The 19497-nt window shown below is 45.3% G+C and overlaps 1 protein-coding gene across 1 annotated transcript in view; it reads left to right on the forward strand.

The window, feature by feature from the left end:
• cacna1ia (calcium voltage-gated channel subunit alpha1 Ia) overlaps positions 1-19497 on the forward strand; it is a 196721-nt gene that overhangs the window by 65287 nt on the left and 111937 nt on the right. The window contains exon 9 of the mRNA XM_052042941.1: positions 19258-19409. Coding sequence (XP_051898901.1) covers positions 19258-19409 — 152 coding nt within the window. The remainder of the gene's footprint in view (positions 1-19257; positions 19410-19497) is intronic.

Consider the following 19497-nt stretch of genomic DNA (forward strand, 5'->3'; position numbering starts at 1 on the left):
CCACGTGACAACAGAGGTAAGAGTCATCTACCAGTCATCCTGGAGAAAACATTTTCATCTCCTGCTGTGGTCCATGGGCAGCGGTGGCCTACACCGGGAGAGATATGCTTCATTCCACCCTCCCAGTTACAGCCATCTGCTATACGAACTGTGGAGTAGAGGTAATGACTGGTCAGGTCAACTGGCAGGGACAATGGAGTTAATTAAATTTCCTGGGGCTGGACATCCTTATCGAAGAATATAAGGAACAGGGCCACGAGTTGGTTACATCTCCATATCTCCCTATGAACCTGCTTCAAGGACAGCACGGTAGTGTAGCGGTTAGCGTAACGCTATTACAGTGCCAGCGACCCGGGTTCAATTCCCACCGCTGTCTGTAAAGAGTTTGTACATTCTCCCTGTGTCTGCGTGGGTTTCCTCCGGGTGCTCCGGCTTCCTCCCACATTCCAAAGACGTACGGGTTAGGAAGTTATGGGCGTGCTATGTTGGTGCCGGAAGCGTGGCGACGCTTGTGGGCTGCCCCCAAAACACTCTATACAAAAAGATGTATTTCACTGTGTGTTTCGATGTACATGTGACTAATAAAGATATCTTATTCCCATTCAGTAAGATTGTGGCCGATCTGATCTTACCTTCAGCCCACTTTACTGCCTCTTTCCCATAAACCTGGGCTCCCCCATAATCCAAAAATCTGCCCATCTCAGCTCCTCCACAGCTGACTGGGGTGGAGAATTCTAAACTATGGGAAACAGGCAGCAAAGTGAGCTGAAGATGAGATTGGCCATGATCTCAATGAATGGCGAAGCAGGTTCAGAGGGAGTTATGACCGACTCATGCTTTCCTTATAATCCTAAATAAGGACGACCAAAGATTGACAATCCTCGGAGAAGAAATTTCTCCTTAATTCTGTCTCTGAAAGTACCCCTTTGTTCTAGATCCTCTCACAAGGGGGGAGCCATCCTCTGAGCTTGTCAACCGTCTTCATACTTCTGATTCTTCCAGACTCCATTAGGCATTGGCCCAACTTGCTTAACCTTATGAGACAGCACCCCTCCCAGAAATTAACTGTGAACCTTCCCTGAAATGCATCCAACACAAGTATATACCTCCTTAATTAAGGAGACAGAAACTGTACGCAATACGCCTTGCGTAGTCTCGCCAAGAACCTGGTTACGTTGGAGCCAGCCTTCCCTTCTGTTAGACTCCATCCTCTTTGCAATAAAGTCCAACATTCCATTTGCCTTTCTGGTTGCTTGCTGTGCCTCTGCATGCTAACTTCATGTGTTTCTACAAGGACACCTTGATCCTTCTGTACAACATCATTCTGTAGTCTCTCTCCATTTAAACTGCATTCTGTTTCTGTTTCTCCTAAATGGATAACCTCACATTTTCCAACATTATACTCCACCAACCAAATCTCAGCCTGTGGTTATTGAAATGTAAGCTGGTCCATGCAGTTGTTTATAACTGAAATTGATCTGTAGCAAGATGAAGAACAACGTTATCAACGCAGCACTTAGTAAAGTGCTGGGATGCTGGGGCTCAGTTAATAGAGGTTCAAAATACGAAGCAAGGATGTCATGTTGAATCTTTATGAAATGTTAGTTCAGCCACAACTGAGGCATTGCATCCAGTTCTGGTCACCATAGTGCAGGCACATCCTTGAGAGGCTGCAGAACAGGTTTACCGGAATAGTTGCAGGGATGACTGATTTCAAAGTCAAAGTCGAGTTTATTGTCATATGTACAAGTACATGTCTGCACACACTTGCAGCAGCATCACAGGAACATAACATCATATCAGCAGCATTCACAAGAAAAACATGAATTAAACATAAATTATTCACAATTTTTACAGGAATACAACTAGAAAACTAAGTCCATTGTAGTACAAAGTGATCAAAGTTGCTATATTGAGATTGTGACTGGGGTTGTGCAGGTTGGTTCAAGAACCGAATGCTTGAAGGGAAGTAGCTGTTCTTGAACCTCATGGTGTGGGCCTTCAGGCTTCTGTACCTCCTGCCCGAAGGTAGCTGCAAGAAGATGACATGGCCCAGATAGTGGGGATCTTTGATGATAGATGTTACCTTCTTCAGGAAGCGCCTCACGTAGATATTAGCAATGGTGCGGAGGGATGTGCCCGTGATGTATTGGGCTAAGGTGAGACTGGAGGGGCTGGGATTATTCTTCATGAAGCAATGGAGGCTGAGGAGAGATTTGATAGAGATATGCAAATTCTTGACTGATTTAGACAGAGGAAAGCTGGTCCCAGTGGCAGATCATGACCAGGGCACAGATTCAAAATTCTGGGCAAAGGGTACGTGGGAGTTACACAGAGGGTAGTTATGATCTGGGATTCAATGCTTGTGAGGGTGATGGAAACAATCAGCCTTTTCAAAATGGAATTATGTCGGCAGGAGAGAAAATAATTCTCTATGGGGAACGAGCTGGGGAATGGGACTGGTAGGACTGCTCAGCTAGAAGCTGGCATGGACTCCATGGCCTAAATGTCCTCCTTCAGTCCTGTAGCAATTCTATAGATTCAGCCTTTAACACAGACATTGCACAGGGGCTTGTCATAAATAAAGGCACTCAAACAGAAAAGCTTGTACTTCCTTTCCAATGGCTCTTTTCCTGATTTAAAAATTTCCCACAGCATCTTGCAGCCAGTAGAGTACTTTAGAAGCCCAGATGCTACTCGAATGTAAGAATAGCAATACACTGTAAGATCCCACAAACAGCAATGTGATTCTGTAGTAACAACAGATAAGTATATCTTAGATAACTCCTCTGCCCTTCTTCAAAAGACAGCAGCAGGTTTTTATTCACATCCACCTCAGAGAGCTGTATGGGGCTTCAGTTTTAGTCTTATCAAAACATTGGCACCTTTGACAGTGCAGCTAACCATCAGTCCCACACTGCGAGAACCAGCCTGGATTTTCACTTGGTTAAGGAGTTGGGATTGTGGGAAGGCCTTAAAGGAGGAAATGAACACATTGTGAAGGAGTTCCAGAGCTATCCTCCAAAACAGTTGAAGGCACTAGCACCAATGGCAGAGTGATAAAAGTCAGGAACGATCAAGGGCCAGAATTGGAGGATCTCCGAGGGTTGTAGCTCTGGAGGAGGTGAATGAACTGAGGAGGGCTGAAGTCGTAAAGGAATTTGGAAACAAGAAGGTGGATTTGAGAATGAAGGTTCTGGTAAATGAGACCCAGTGCAGGTCAGCAAGTAGAAAGTGATGGTGAATTGGGACAGTACAACAGAGTCTTTCATAAATTTATGGTAGGTGAAGATTGGAGATTGACCAGCAGTGAATGGGTAAAGGCAAGTGTGGAGACCGAGGTGAGATTTTCAGCAACTAATAAGCTGGTGCAAGACCAGTCTATCATAACTCAAGTCCTCCTTTTGGTGTGACAGAGATGAAAGCAGGCAGTAACTGGGAGAGGGCAACCAGAGTGAGAGGTTGACTGGAACCGGGATGTGGTAATCAGGGAGAGGCAAGGAGCAAGTATCTGTAGAACCCAGAAAGCTCCACTGCCTGTTGCTTGAGTCTTGAAATGGTCGACGGTTGATTGAACTTGCTATCTTTAGACCGCGATTTCAAAAGGTCTTTCAGGGTCTTGACATTTAAGGGGTATTTATTCTTGTTTGTTTCATAATTTTGCTTACTCGAGGCACTACACACTCAAACCAGCCAGTGAAAGAAGCAGGGAAATCAAAGCCACTTTTCTTTAGTCTTCCCTGGACTGTGTTTAACCCCTCATGGCTAGGGAACTGCTCAGGTGTAAACATCAACCTGTGAGATTATTTCTGGATCTCAGAATGGTTATTGATTATTGAAGCAGAGATATTGCCACATTCCACAAAACAGCCAAATCATTGGTTTTCAGCATTACAGAATGGTTGAAGTGCAGGAGGAAGACATTCAGTCCATCGAGTCCATACTGGATTTATGTAAGAGAAGTCCAGCAAGTCACACACCCTCTCCTTCTCTCTATAACCCTGCAAGATCATTCCTTTCAGTTACTTATCCAGTCACTACCCCTGGAAATGCATTCCAGACCCTAACTATTCTGTAAAATGGTTTTCCACTTACAGTTCTTTTGCCAATTGCCTTCATCCTTTCCTTAGTTCTTGACTTATCCACTAATGGGAACAGTCTTTCTCTGCCCCCTGCTTTTTACCCTTCATGGTTTTAAACACCTCTGTCAGATCCCCTTGCAGCCTTCTCTGTTGCCAGCCAGAGAACAGTTTCACCAAACTATCCACATTATTCAAGTCCCTCTTCTCTTCTCCAGCCTCTCTAAAGCTCTTTTGAGGAGCCCACAGTTATCATTTCACCTTGATGCTTTGCTGATATTTTTACCTCAACCATCTCTTCAAACCTTGGAAGCAGAGAGAAGTGTGAAGGGGATAGTGCTAGACCGAGGACATGTTAACAGTCTAGTGGGATGGGCAAATGGGTGGCAGATTTCCTCAAGTCTACCAATACTTTGCTTCAGTATTCACCAGTGAGGGAGACCTTGACGTTTGTGATGATGGCGTAGCACTGGCTGATACGTTGGGGCATGCTGACATGAGGAAAGAGGATGTGCTGGAACTTTTGAAAAACATTAGGATAGATGGGTCACCGGGGCCAGATGGGATATACGGGAATCAAGGGAAGAGATCAATGCACCTTTGGCGATGATCTTTGTGTCCTCACTGGTGACAGAAATAATGCCAGATGATTGGAGGGTGGCAGAAGTTGTTCCTTTGTTTAAGAAAGGGAGTAGGGATAACCCTGGGAATTACAGACCAGTGAGTTTTACTTCAGTGGTGGGCAAATTACTGGAGAAGATTCTTAGAGACAGGATTTCTGGCCATTTGGAGAAGCATAGGCTGATTAGGGACAGTCAGCATGGCTTTGTGAGGGGCAGGTTGTGCCTCACAAGCCTGATTGAATTCTTTGAAGATGTGACAAAGCACATTGATGAAGGTAGAGCAGTAGATGTGGTGTGCATGGATTTTAGTAAGGCATTTGATAAGGTTCCTCATGGAAGGCTCATTCAGAAAGTCAGGAGACATGGGATCCTGGGAAACTTGGCTATGTGGATTCAGAATTGTCTCACCCACAGAAGACAGAGGGTGGTTTAGATGGAGCATATTCTGCCTGGAGGTCAGTGACCAGTGGTGTTCCGCAGGGATCTGTTCTGGGACCCCTGGTCTTTGTGATTTTTATAAATGACTTGGATGAGGATGTGGAAGGCTGGGTTAGTAAATTTGCTGATGACACAAAGGTTGGTGGCGTTGTGGATAGTGTGGAAGGTCGCTGTAGATTACAATAGGACATTGATAGGACGCCGACCTGGGCTGAGAAGTGGCAGATGGAGTTCAACCTAGAAAAGTGTGATGTGATACACTTTGGAAGATCAAATTTGAAGGCAGAATACAAGGTTAATGGCAGGAGTCTTAGCAGTGTGGAGGAACAGAGGGATCTTAGGCTCCACATATATAGATCCCTCAAGTTTGCCATGCGGGTCGATAGGGTTGTTAAGAAGGTGTATGGTGTGTTGGACGTCATTAGTTGGGGTATTGAGCTCAAGAGCCACCAGGTAATGTTGCAGCTCAAAAGAACTCTGGTTAGACCACACTTGGAGTATTGTGTTCAGTTCTGGTCGCCTCATCATAGGAAAGATGTGGAAGCTTTAGAGACGGTGCAGAGGAGATTTACCAGGATGTTTCCTGGATTGGAGAGCAGGTCTTATGAGGATAGGTTGAGCGAGTTAGGGCTTTTCTCTTTGGAGAGAAGGAGGATGAGAGGTGACTTGATATAAGTCTACAAGATGACAAGAGGCATAGATCGAGTGGACAGTCAGAGACTTTTTCCCAGTGCGAAAATAGCTAACACGAGGGGGCATTATCTTAAGGTGATTGGAGGAAGGTATAAGGGGGATGTCAGGGGTAAGCTTTTTTTAACAAAGAGTGGTGTGTACGTGGAATGCACTGCCAGCAGAGGTGGTGGAGGCAGATACGTTAGGGACATTTACAAGACCCTTAGATAGCCACACAAATGATAGAAAAATGGAGGGCTATGTGGGATGTAAGGGTTAGATAGATATTAGAGCAGGATAAAATATCGCCACAACAGTACAGGCCCTTACCAGCCTGCTGCCTGGATTGGAGAGCATGTCTTCTGAGGATAGGTTGAGTGAGCTAGGGCTTTTCTCTTTGGAGAGAAGAAGGATGAGAGGTGACTTGATAGACAAAGGACCTGTACTGTGCTGTAATGTTCTATGTTCTATGTACTACCCAGAATGTGGGCAATACTCCAGTCATGGCTGAATCAGTGTTTTATAAAGGTTCAATGCGATTTGCTTGTTTCGTAGTCTGCCTCAGTTGATGCTCAGGATCTTATGTACTTTTTCAACCACTTTCCAACCTGCCTTGCTGCTTTCAATAAACTGTACATAAATACCCCCCGATCTCTCTGTTCCTGAATCCCATTATGATTTGTGCTCCTGAGTTACATTGCCTCTGTAGATTCTTCCTCAAAGATGTAAACCTTAGCATTTCCCAGTATTAGAGTTATAGAGTTGTACAGCACAGAACCAGGCCCTTCGGTCCACCATGTCCATGCTGACCATTGTACTTACCTATACTAATCCCGTTTACCCACTGACTATCCATAGGCTTCCATTCCTTCGCCATTCAAGTGTTTGTCTGGATGCTTCTTAAATGTTGTGAGAGACTCTGCCTCCAGCGCCTCCGCAGGCAGCCCGTTCCAGATTCCAACCACCTTCTGTGTGGCAAAAAAATTCCTCTCAGATCCCCTCTAAACCCCCGGCACTCAAATACTTTTGCCCCCTTGTTTTGGACAGCCGCAAAATGGGAAAAAGATTCTTATCCCCCTCATGATTTTGTAGACCTCGATCAGGTCACCCCTCTGCTCCAGGGAGAAAAAACACCTGATCCAATTTCTCCTATAACTGAAGTGCTCCAATCCCAGTAACATCCTGGTGAATGTCCTCCGCACTCTCTCCAGTGCAATCACATCTTTCCTACAGTGTGATGACCAAAGCTGTACACAGTAGTCAAGCTGCATGAAGTTCTAACATGATGTCCCTGCTCTTATATTCTATGCCACAGTGTATTAAAATTCATTTATCGCCTATCGGCCTATTCCACCAGCTTGTTAATGAAAGTGGCACTGCCTCAACAATTCAGCATTTCTTTGGTACTGCCCCTCTGACGGGGTGCTACTCCATAGTACTGCCCTCCAATAAAAAAGGGGTTAATTGTAGGATTAATGTAATTGGGAGGTTGATGGTCAGGGTGGACTGGATGGGTGGAAGGGCCTATTCCATGCTGTATGTCTCTATGACTCTCTGTGACTCTGACAGTGGGGCACTCCCTCAGTACTGCCCCTCTGACAGTGTGGCACTCCCTCAGTACTGCCCCTCTGACAGTGTGGCACTCCCTCAGTACTGCCCCTCCGACAGTGCGGCACTCCCTCAGTACTGCCCCTCTGACAGTGCAGCACTCCTTCAGTACTGCCCCCCTGAAGCTTGCGTCAAAATTGCCCAGCCCCTCCAACCTCTGACCTTGAGCATTCAGCGCGGATGCCGTTGACTGGTGTCACATGTGCGAGCTGAGCGCTCTGGCTCATTGCTACTGAACGTGTTACCTCATGGAGTCTGTTGTATTTCATGCTGCCACACTCCTGTTGTCGGGCAACATGCAGGAAGCTCTGGGCCACCGTGGAGATGTTATTCGACACCTTGAGAGCTTGCAAATTTAATGAGCAAAATCTGTTGGTGCCTTCCTCTCACATCAGCTCATTTGCTGCTCTTCCATATCAGGCCCCACTCACTCGCTGCACACGACCGCTTTTCAATTTGTCTGAATGGGGGAAGGAGGGGAAGAGGCCGAGACTACAGGGAGATACCATAGAATATAAAAGCAAGGATGTAATGCTGAGGCTTTGTAAGGCGTTGGTCAGACCATATTTGGGGTATTGTGAGCAGTTTTGGTCCCCATATCTAAGAAAGGATGTGCTGGCGTTGGAGAGGGTCCAGAGGAAGTTTACGAGAATGATCCCGGGGATGAAAGGGTTAACGTATGAGGAGCATTTGATGGCTCTGGGCCTGTACTCGCTGGAGTTTAGAAGGATGACAGGGGGATCTCATTGAAACCTACCCAGTATCGAAAGGCCTGGATAGAGTGGACGCAGAGAGGATGTTTCCAGTAGTGGGAGAGTCCAGGACCAGAGGACACCGCCTCAGAATAGAAGAACGTCCCTTTAGAACAGAGATGAGAAGGAATTTCTTTAGCCAGAGGGGTGGTGAATCTGTGGAATTCATTGCCACAGACGGCTGTGGAGGCTAAGTCATTGGGTATATTTAAAGCAGAGGTTGATAGGTTCTTGATCAGTAAGGGCATCAAAGGTTATGGGGATAAGGCAGGAGAATGGGGTTGAGAAGGGAAAATAAATCAGCCATGATCGAATGGCAGAGCAGACTCAAAGGGCCGAATGGCCTAATTCTGCTCCTATGTCTTACGGTCTACCCCTTTCCCATAGCTTTACTTAATATTTCGTTCCACTTTTCATTATGGAAAATTAATGCTAATTGATATAATACACCAAAACCTGTTAAGGAGATTGAAGGGGTAGATGCAGAATTAATATTTCCCCTGGGGTATATAGAACCAGGGATTACAATCTCAAAATAAGGGGTCAGCCATTCAGGACAGAGATGAGGAGAAATTTCCTCACCCAGAGAGTGGGAGTCTTTGGAATTCTATCCCCAAGAGGGCTATGGAGCCTCAATTGCTGAGTATACTCAAGACAGAGATTGATAGATTTGTAGGGAATCTGTAGGGAGATATGGGGTTAGTGCAGGAAAGTGGTCCTGAGGTGAGAGATCAGACATGATTTTATTGAATGGCAGAGCAGTGGTTGAGGGGCGGAATGCCTTCTCCATGGTTAAAACATTCCTTAAATCTGGGAAATGATTGTAATGTAGGGCGCATTCCTGAAAAAAGACACATTTCAAAGCGATTAATTGTAAACCACTGTAACCTGGACAAGTGTGATAGGGTTTCAGTGGATTCTTCGACCTACTGCATATCCAAATTTGGAGACACAAGAGACTGCAGATGCTGGAATCTGGAGCAACACACGAGATGCTGGAGGAACTCAACGGGTCAGGCAGTATCCATGGAGGAAAAAGGATAGTTGATGTTTCAGGTCGAGACCCTTCATCTGCAGCGGTGCCAGTCATGATGAAGGCTCTCAACCCGAAACGTCAACTGTCCATTTCCCTCGATAGATGCTGCCTGACCCATTGAGTTCCTCCAGCGTTTTTTGCAGAGGTCCAAACCTGGTTCTGTCCCGGAGTCATTATTCAGGTTTGTGTACTTATGTCTTTCATGGCTTTGAGGCATCCCTGCACGCTTTGTAGCCAATGAAATAGTTTTTGAAGTGCAGGAAGGGTGGCAGCTGGGATGCACACAGTAAACTCTCATGGACACCACTGAGTTAATAATGACAGATCCTCTCCTTTTAGGTGCAACAAACAATCTGCTGGAGGAACTCAGCTGGTCGAGCAGCATCTGTGGGAAGGGAAAGGAATTGTTGATGTTTCAGGTTGAAACCCTACATCAGAATGATTCCTTTCCCCCCAGAGATGCTGCTCGACCCACTGAGTCCCTCCAGCAGATTGTTTGTTGCTCCAGATTCCAGCATCTGCAGTCTCTTGTGTCTCTTCTCTTAGATGTCGGTTGAGGGTTAAATATATGGCAGGGCACCAGAGAGAAATTCCCCTTCATATTAAGTGCCCCCACTAAATGGGTGATGGTTTGGTGTTGTTTGGAAATGAAAGGGTTAGTTCCTATTTACTTTAACCATAGAACCATAGAACAATACAGGCCCTTCAGCCCACCATGTTGTGCCACCCTTCAAACCACACCCTAGACTATCTAACCCCTTCCTCCCACATATCTGTCTATCTTAAATTCCTCCATATGCTTATCTAACAATCTCTTGAACTTTTCCAATGTATCAGTCTTCACCACCACCCCAGGCAGCGCATTCCATGCACCAACCACTCTCTGGGTGAAAAACCACCCTCTGACGTCTCCCTTGAACTTCCCACCCATTACCTTAAAGCCATGTCCTCTTGTTTTGAGCATTGGTGCCCTGGGAAAGAGGCGCTGGCTGTCCACTCTATCTATTCCTCTCAATATCTTGTATACCTCTATCATGTCTCCCCTCATCCTACTTCTCTCCAATGAGAACAGCCCTAGCTCCTTTAGTCTCTCCTCATAATCCATACTCTCTAATCCAGGCAGCATCCTGGTAAACCTCCTCTGCACCCTTTCCAAAGCCTCCGCATCCTTCCTATAATGAGGCAACCAGAACTGGACACAGTACTCTAAGTGTGGCCTAACCAGAGTTTTGTAAAGCTGCATCATCACTTCACGGCTCTTAAACTCGATCCCCCAATTTATGAAAGCTAACATCCCATAAGTTTTCTTGACTACCCTATCTGCCTGTGAGGCAACTTTCAGTGATCTGTGGATATGAACCCCCAGATCCCTCTGCTCCTCCACACTGCCCAGAATCCTGCCATTTACCTTGTACTCTGCCTTGGAGTTTGTCCTTCCAAAGTGTACTACCACACACTTCTCTGGATTGAACTCCATCTGCCACTTGTCAGCCCAGCTCTGCATCCAACCAATATCCCTCTGAAATCTTCGACAGCCCTCCACGCTATCCATAACACCACCAATCTTTGTGTCATCTGCAAACTTGCTAACCCAGCCTTCCACCCCCTCATCTAAGTCGTTAATAAATAGCACAAAAAGTAGAGGTCCCAGAACCGATCCCTGTGGGACACCACTAGTCACAACCCTCCAATCCGAAAGCCCTCCAAAACTTGCCCCTTGGCTCTGAAGTCCAGGTCCAGACATAGCTAGACAGATGGGATGGGAACCTTATCCATCTGCTGGCTCTGATGGTGAATTACAGTCGACATCCTTGTGGATGTGGGCCATAGAACAGAGTCAATTGACTCTAAATTTACATTGTCCTGTGGTCACAGGAGAGAGCTGGTGTGCAAAATTGTCACACCAGAGGTGGCAGGGATACAAAACCTGGTCCAACTTTGATCTCGATTGACAACTACACTGAGGAGAAAAGGGAAGGTGGGAAGATGGCTGGATTCTGTAACAACTAGCTTTTCCCGTCCTTTTAACCAGGGGAAGAGCTGTCCACAATTACCTGTGTTATACCAGACAAGGTGGCTTCGTACAGGGAGTCGGTAGTGGGAAGTGTCCAATTTCCAACCACTTAAAATATATTGTAAAAAATCGCAAAGAAAAGTGTGATGGAAAGGGACAGTGGCTCCATCAGGTTCAACTGCTCCTGGGGTGAACCAACCTTTATCGCCACACCCATCACCCTTGGTCGTGATCTGCTTTCTTGACAACTGAGTGGCTTGCAGGGCCTTTTCAGAGCAACTCATCACTCTGGGTCTGGAGTTACATAAATACCAGCTCGGGCAAACGTACCAAATTTCTTTCACTGTGGCTTATTAGCAAACAAGATGGGTTTTTACCATAATTTTACATTCACCATTACACATTCCTGCTTTTTACACCAGTAACATAATAATTCTGCCTCCATCCTGTAAGGAGCAGTCTGAAAACTAATGCTCTACATGATCACCCTAACTTTGCATGCTCCCTTAAGTTTCATCATGGAACTGTTTTCAGGCAGAGATTGATGCTAAGCCACAACCAAAAGCTTGGTCAAAGACACAGAAGAAGAGGGAGACATTAAATGGTTTAAAGAAGGAGATTCCAGAGTTTAGAGCTTGGAGACGCTAATCCTTATTATTGTTTAAAATGCTTGGTATTTCCAACATTTACTGTTGTTTGCTAATTTCAGATTTTCCCGGTGACTCAATTGAACACAACCCTTGGACACAAACAAAACCAATTCAGCTCAGGAGAGGACTTGTCCTCCCCGAGGGAGAGGGAGATGGAGCCAAACAAATATGAAAGGATTTGTTGCAATTTATGCTTGCAATTACTCATTCATAGTGAAGCAGCCAACATCTTTGTTCAGTTAATCAGCATTTTATGAGAATTTGATGAGCTTTTCAAGAGACTGGAGACTGATGCAGAGCAGCAGATAATTTACTCTTGAATGCTGGTGTATTTTTGACATTCTCCCAGCTGCACAGAGAGATGGGGGTTGAAGAGGAGGAAATGTCCTGTTGTCAAGGAGGTTTTTAATAATGAACTAATGTTCAGTTGGAGAAGAAGTTTATTAGCATACATAATTACATTTGAATAACAAAAACACACACACAAAAATAAATCCCACAATCTGATTGTATGAAAGGCTGTCAACAACCATTGGCCATATAATGAATGCATTCTCAAATAGGTGACAAGGTTGCAAAATATTTTTATCATCTACGTTTTTAACAGTGAGGGTTTGAAGCTTTGCCTCTCAATGTTGCTGGTACAAATTAGAACGAATTATTGTTGAGAAGCAAAAACTAGCAGCCATGCAATTAAGGGACCACCTTAAAGTGCCTATTAACCTGGCATGGAATCCGAACTGACCATTTCTTTTGGGCACACGTCTTCATAAAATCTCTTGTTTGTGACACCTCCTTGTTATGAGCTGACAGTCTGTGCTCTCTTGGACGTCTCTTGTTTTTTATGGTGAGTGAAATCACTAAGCTGGTTCACAAAATGCCAAGAAGAAACCAGATCTCAGAGGGTTAAATTACCAAGGCAGGTGACCCGACTATGACTTGTAGTCTCTTTGCAGTGTGGGGGCAGCAGGATGATCTGATCTCAGTGCTTCAATAAAGTGCACAAGAGCACAAGGAAATAGGAGCAGGAGTAGCCCGGTGTCTCAAGCCCATCTCACTGTTCAATACGATCATGGCTAATCTGCCCCAGGCTTCATGTCCTCCTCTGTACCAGTTCCCCAGAGCCCTCATTTCCCAGATCTCTATTGACCTCCTCTTTAAATACCTCCAATGATCCAGCTTCCACAGCCCTCCAGAGTAGAGAGTTCCAGAGATTCAATACCCTCAGCAAAAAGAAATACCTACACACCTAAACTCCTGCCCCCTTATCTTGTGATACACCAACTTCTGCTTACATGGTGCCTTTAATGCAACAAAATGGCCCACAAGAGTGTTACCAGAGAAGAAAAAGCACCAGGCACTATATGGATAAGATAAGACAAGATATTTTTATTAGTCACACGGACATTGAAACACACAATGAAATACATCTTTTGCGTAGAGTGTTCTGGGGGCAGCCCATAAGTGTTGCCACACTTCCAGCACCAACATAGCATGCCCACAACTTCCTAACCTGTACGTCTTTGGAATGTGGGAGGAAACCGGACCACCCGGAGGAAACCCACGCAGACATGAGGAGAACGTACAAACTCCTTACAGACAGTGGCCGGAATGGTATTACACTAACCGCTACACTACCTTTAATGAACAACATTTTGGTCAATGATGCAGGTCTCATTAAAAGAGAGGGTAGAGAGGAGGAAGATATGGGATGGTACTCCAGAGCACAACTGCCAGTGGTGGTGTTGTTGGAGGGAGGGGTGACTGAGAACTAGGACCCTTGAAGAGCTCATGGGCAAGAGTGTGTCCACTTGTACAGTTCGAGTCAGTCTGCGGTAGATTGTGAGTAGACAACTGTATGTTGTCCATGAATGTGTATGTGTTAAGTCCATGCCCTAGAGCCTGAATTCCAATTGATGGTCCTCCTTGCCATTGGATCAAGACCTCACTCTGCTGATGATGTGTTTGGAGCGCGTGTGTGTGATGGCCAAACCACTTTAACAGGAATTACACGAGGATCTACTCCTCAGGATGATTTGATTCCACAGAGGAGTAGATCCTCATATGTGATTCCTGTTAAAGTGGTTTGGCCATCACACACACGAGCCCTAAACACATGCATCAGCAGAATGAGGTCTTGACCCAACAGCAAGGAGGACCATCAATTGGAATTCTGCTTAAAATTCAAGGATGATCAGGAGACTGGAATTAAAGGAGGACAGATATCAGAGGGTTATGGGGTTTGGGAAAGTCACACAGAAGCAGAGGTGGAGGCCAGTGAGGAATTAGAAAGACTGAGAATTTAAAAATCAGGGTAGGCCCATGCAGATCAGCTAGGTACAGAAACAAACAATTTTCTTAGGGAGAGGAAATCAAGAACAGCAGGGCATAATATTGAAGTTGGAACTAATCTCTTTGGGAGGAGAAACACTGTTCTTCACAATGGGAAGTAGGAATCTGGAACTCTCCCACAAAGGCCATGGAGTCCTCAGGACAGACTGGGTAAGGGTCGACGGATATGGGGATGGAAACTTGAGGTACAGATCAGCCATGACTCAGCTGACTCAGACCAGTGTTCCAGAAGTGAAGTGTAACACTACGGCTGTCGGGACAGTCTGACATTTGCTTTCAGAAGCAAGACAAAACTTTACATTTATACCCGGGACATCCTAAAGTGTTTACAGTCAGCCAAGTGCTTTCAGAACACAGCCAGTGTGATTTTATTGGGAAACCCCGCAGTGACTATTACACATGGTAAGATCCCACAACAGGCAAAAGGGTTCTTGTCAGCTTACTCCCTTTTTGTTTTTGATGTCTTGGTTGAGGAGCAAAGTCAGCCAGGACATTGGTTGGGAGCCCCCATTTGTTTCTCAAGGAATGTTGCAGGATCTTTTTGTAAGTTCACATGACTGGATAGATTTCAGCCTGAAGTAAAAGAAATAAGAGCAGTCGAAGGCCATTCAGCCCTTTAAGCTTGCCCCATTGTTCAACAGGATCCTGATTTCATCAACTGCACTTTCTCACCTGATGGCCATCTCCCTTAATTGCTTTGGAGTCCAAAGGCTTTTTGATTGCACTCTTGAACATCCTCAATGATCAGGGCCTCCAGGTAGAGGATTAAAGATTCACAACTCTGCAAATGAAGACATTTATCCTCATTTCAGTCTTTATAACTGATCCTTTACGAGATCAGTCAATCCCTCTCAGCATTGTGTATACCTCAACATGATCACTTCTCGTTCTTCCAAACACTGCAGGTACCGAAGGGTATAATTAGCACTGCTGCCTCACTCTCCAGGGACCCCGGTTCAGTCCTGACCTTGAGTACTGTCTATGTGGAGTTTGCACATTCTCCCTGTGACAGTGTGGGCTTCCTCTGGGTGCTCCAGTTTCCTCCCACATCCCAGAACGTGCTGTTAGATTAATTGTCTATGGCAAATTACCTCAGGGTAGGTTAATAGACGAAGAATCAAAGGGGAGTTGATGGGCATGTGAGAGAAAGTAAGATGCAGGGCTACAGGGAATGGGACTGATTGGATTGCTCTGCCTAGAGCTGGCATGAATCTGATGGGCTGAATGGCCTTCTGCTTTATAAATAGTAAGTTTTGTTTTATTTCTCTCCTCACCCACTCACCCCAGGATTCAGACTGGTAAATCTGAGCTACACCATTCCCAAGACGAGTAATTCTTTCCTGAGATAGGGAGATACAAACTGCAAATGAGGTCCCAACAAAGGCCTGTGCAAACTCAGCCAGATCTCCTTATCCCTGCAGTAGGAACCTGACCAATCATTGTCTTCCTAATTGCTCACTATAATTGCATTTGCTGTCTGTACCCCACCCAGATCAGCCCTGCCCTCCTCACACAGATCCCACCTGTCCACCCCACCCATATCTCTCCTCCAACCTACCCAGATAACCCCTGCCAACCCCACCCACATCCCCTTGTCCACCCCATCCGGATCCCTCTGTTCACCATAACTAGATCCTTAGCCTCTCATCATTTTAAAGATTTATCTTGCCAACGTGAATAATCTCATACATCCCCACCTAAACTCCATCTGCCACCTCCTTGCCCACTTATTCAACCCATCCATAGACTTTGGTCCTCATTACAGCTCATTTCCCACCTAACTTTGCATCATCCCGCCTTAAGGTCAGTAAGGAAAGAATGTCATTGGCAAAAGAGATCTTCCCATCCTCAATATCATCATTAAAAGTCCCACTGCACATATATTGCAAGACAACAACTTGAATTCAGCGAGATAGTTGATAATGGGGTTGACATACGGGGAGATAGGAAGCTGAGGGAGGAATTTCACAATGTCAAGGTGCTGGTGAAACATGATTCAATGCAAGAGATAGTGAATTGAATATTAAATATAGTGTGGATACTGGGACATCCTGATCATCATGATGCATGAGCAAGGCTTCAGAAGGGAATGTTTTCTGCACTGGACAACCCATGAGGCAAGGTCAACTAGCGTAGGATAGCTTGCTTTGGAAATGAAAAGTCTGACAAGAGATCTCATCAAGCTCTAGATATTGTTTTGTGTCTCATATCTAGACACCTAGTTATGGAAAACAGACTATAATTTTCTTAGCAGGGAAGAGCTAAAGCAAAAAAACAACAGGGGAGCTGAGGAGAAATAGTCTCACCCAAAGAGGAGGTGAGGGGCACCCGGAACTCAGTATAGAAACGATGGTGGAAACAAGGTAGTTGGATGGGCACTTGCTGTGCTGCAACCTATAGACCTTCAGATCAAGAGCTAAGATGTGAGATTAGACGAAATAACTTTTTTTTTGACCAGCATGAGCACGATGGGCTGAATGGAGTTCAACCCAGATAAGTGTGAAGTGATACACTTTGGAAGATCGAATTTGAAGGCAGAATACAAGGTTAATGGCAGGACTCTTAGCAGTGTAGAGGAACAGAGGAATCTTGGGGTCCACGTCCATAGAACCCTCAAGGTTGCTGTGCAGGTCAATAGGGTTGTTAAAGAATGCATACGGTGTGTTGGTCTTTATTAGTCGGGTTACTGAGTTCAAGAGCCGTCAGGTAATGTTGCAGCTCTATAAAACTCTGGTCAGACCACACTTGGAGTATTGTGTTCAGTTCAGGTCACCTCATTATAGGAAGGATGTGGAAGCTTTAGAGAGGGTGCAGAGGAGATTTACCAGGATGTTGCCTGGATTGGAGAACATGTCTTATGAGGATAGGTTGAGCGAGCTAGGGCTTTTCTCTTTGGAGAGAAGGAGGATGAGAGGTGACTTGATAGAGGTGTACAAGATGATAGATTGAGTGGACAGTCAGAGACTCTTCCCCAGGGTGAAAATGGCTGACACGGGGGGGCATAATTTTAAGGTGATTGGAGGAAGGTATAAAGGGGATGTCAGAGGTAAATTTTGGGAACGCACTGCCGGCAGAGGTTGTGGGGGCAGATACATTAGGGACATTTATGAGACTCTTAGATAGCCACATGAATGATAGAGAAATGGAGGGCTATGTGGGAGGGAAGAATTAGATAGATCTTAGAGCAGGATAAAATGTCGGCATAACATCGTGGGCCAAAGGGCCTGTACTGTGCTGTAATGTTCTATGTTCTAATAGTTGTTTCCACATTTTAAATTTCTGTAGTCCTGTGAGTTGGGAGCTTTAAGAGGAATTCTCAGGGGCAAAATGGCTCTGGCTTGGGCCTGTACTCACTGCAGTTTTGAAGGATGAGGAGGGATTTCATTGAAACCTACCAAATACAGATAGGCCTGGATAGAGTGGACACAGAGAGGATGTTTCCAGCAGTGGGAGAGTCTAGCACCGGAGGGCACAGCCTCAGAATAAAGGGACGTCCTCTTAGAACTGAGATAAGGAGGAACTTCTTTAGTCAGAGGGTGGTGAATCTGTGAAATTCATTGCCACAGATGGCTGTGGAGGCCAAGTCATTGGGTATATTTAAAGCATAGGTTGATAGGTTCTTGATTAGTAAGGGCATCAAAGGTTACAGGGAGAAGGCAGGAGAATGGAGTTGGGAGGGAATAATAAATTGGCCATGATCGAATGGCGAAGCAGACTTGATGGGCCAAATGACCTAATTCTGCTCCTGTATGATCTTGTGGTCAAAAGAATATAGGGATGACTGTGATGGAGAAGGAACTCAGAGGATCGTACTGCAGTTTTCTGAGTAGTTTAAGGAAGGGATTCTCATACTTTGGAGGTTTATAACTTGCCCACACTCTTCAACACACTAAAATAGGACTGGCACCTTAAATTGACGTGGGCTGTTGAGGTTTGTGAAATAATCTAGTTTAAAACAACATCATTAGCACAACCATTGTTGGGTATTGGGATTTTATCTTTGAATGTGGTTGACAGGAACTTGCTTCTAACTGCAGTACTTGTGAAATAAGAGTTGTATTTGGCTGGGATGGATTAATGTTCCATTTCGATTACCGTGACAACAGCTTTAACATATCATGAATCATAGATGATCGTAGCAAATTATTATTGATCCTAGGAAAGCACAAGCTTCTACCCATAAGTGAGTTTTATCTCCTTGCTCGCTATTTTGACCAGAAGAATCAGAATTGTTTCAGAGATGGGAGCGAGCCAATTCCTGATGGGAATCAGGCAGCACAATTCCATTCTTGTTCTCTCTTAACCAGTCCCACAAACGTTGAGGAACATGTTTATATAGAAAGAGGAGGAGTAGGCCATAAGGAGGCTCAATCCTACTCCACCAATTCTCCATCTTGACCATATTCCTGCCTGTCCCGCTGTCCTGTAGTGTCCACAAATCCATGGATCGCAGCCATGAACATATTCAATGACTGAGTGAAGAATTCCAGTGGCGGTTAGGGAAATGCTTTACAGCACCAGCGACCCAGGTTCAATTCCCGCCGCTGTCTGTGAGGAGTTTGTACATTCTCCCCGTGTCTGCGTGGGTTTCCTCCGGGTGCTCTGGTTTCCTCCCACATTCCAAAGACATGCGGGTTAGGAAGTTGTGGGCATGCTACGTTAGCACCAGAAGCATGGCGACACTGCGGGCTGCCCCCAGAACACTCTACGCAAAAGGTGCATTTCACTGTGTGTTTCGATGTACATGTTACTAGTAAAGATATTTTATCTTATCTTATCTTATCTTATCTCTACAACTAAGAAGGAGGGAAACCCATACAGTTGCCCTTCTAAGTGACTGTCAGGTTGTCAATACCTCCTACCGGGCACCCTACTCGAGGCAGCAAGCAGGTCATGACTTGGCTTGAGACAAAAGTCAAGGGCCAGGATAAATCCGGTCACCCTCATCCCACAACTTCACAAGCACAAGGCAAATGAAGCTTACTGACTGAGACAAGCTGTCTAATCCAGTCCTTTCTGTTCATCTCTTCCAGCCAGAAGAGCTGACAAATGTCTTGGAGATTAGTAATATCGTATTTACCAGCATGTTTGCCCTGGAGATGATTCTCAAGCTCACTGCGTTTGGTTTCTTCAGCTACCTAAGGAACCCTTATAACATTTTTGATGGTATCATCGTCATCATCAGGTGAGTGACTGCAAATAGCTTAAGGTGTTGTCCCCCCAGCTCAGAGGTCACCTAACACAGGAGAACAGGACCGGTGTATCCTGCTGTT

Source organism: Pristis pectinata, chromosome 33, assembly GCF_009764475.1.
Source record: "Pristis pectinata isolate sPriPec2 chromosome 33, sPriPec2.1.pri, whole genome shotgun sequence".
Taxonomy (NCBI): Eukaryota; Metazoa; Chordata; class Chondrichthyes; order Rhinopristiformes; family Pristidae; genus Pristis; species Pristis pectinata.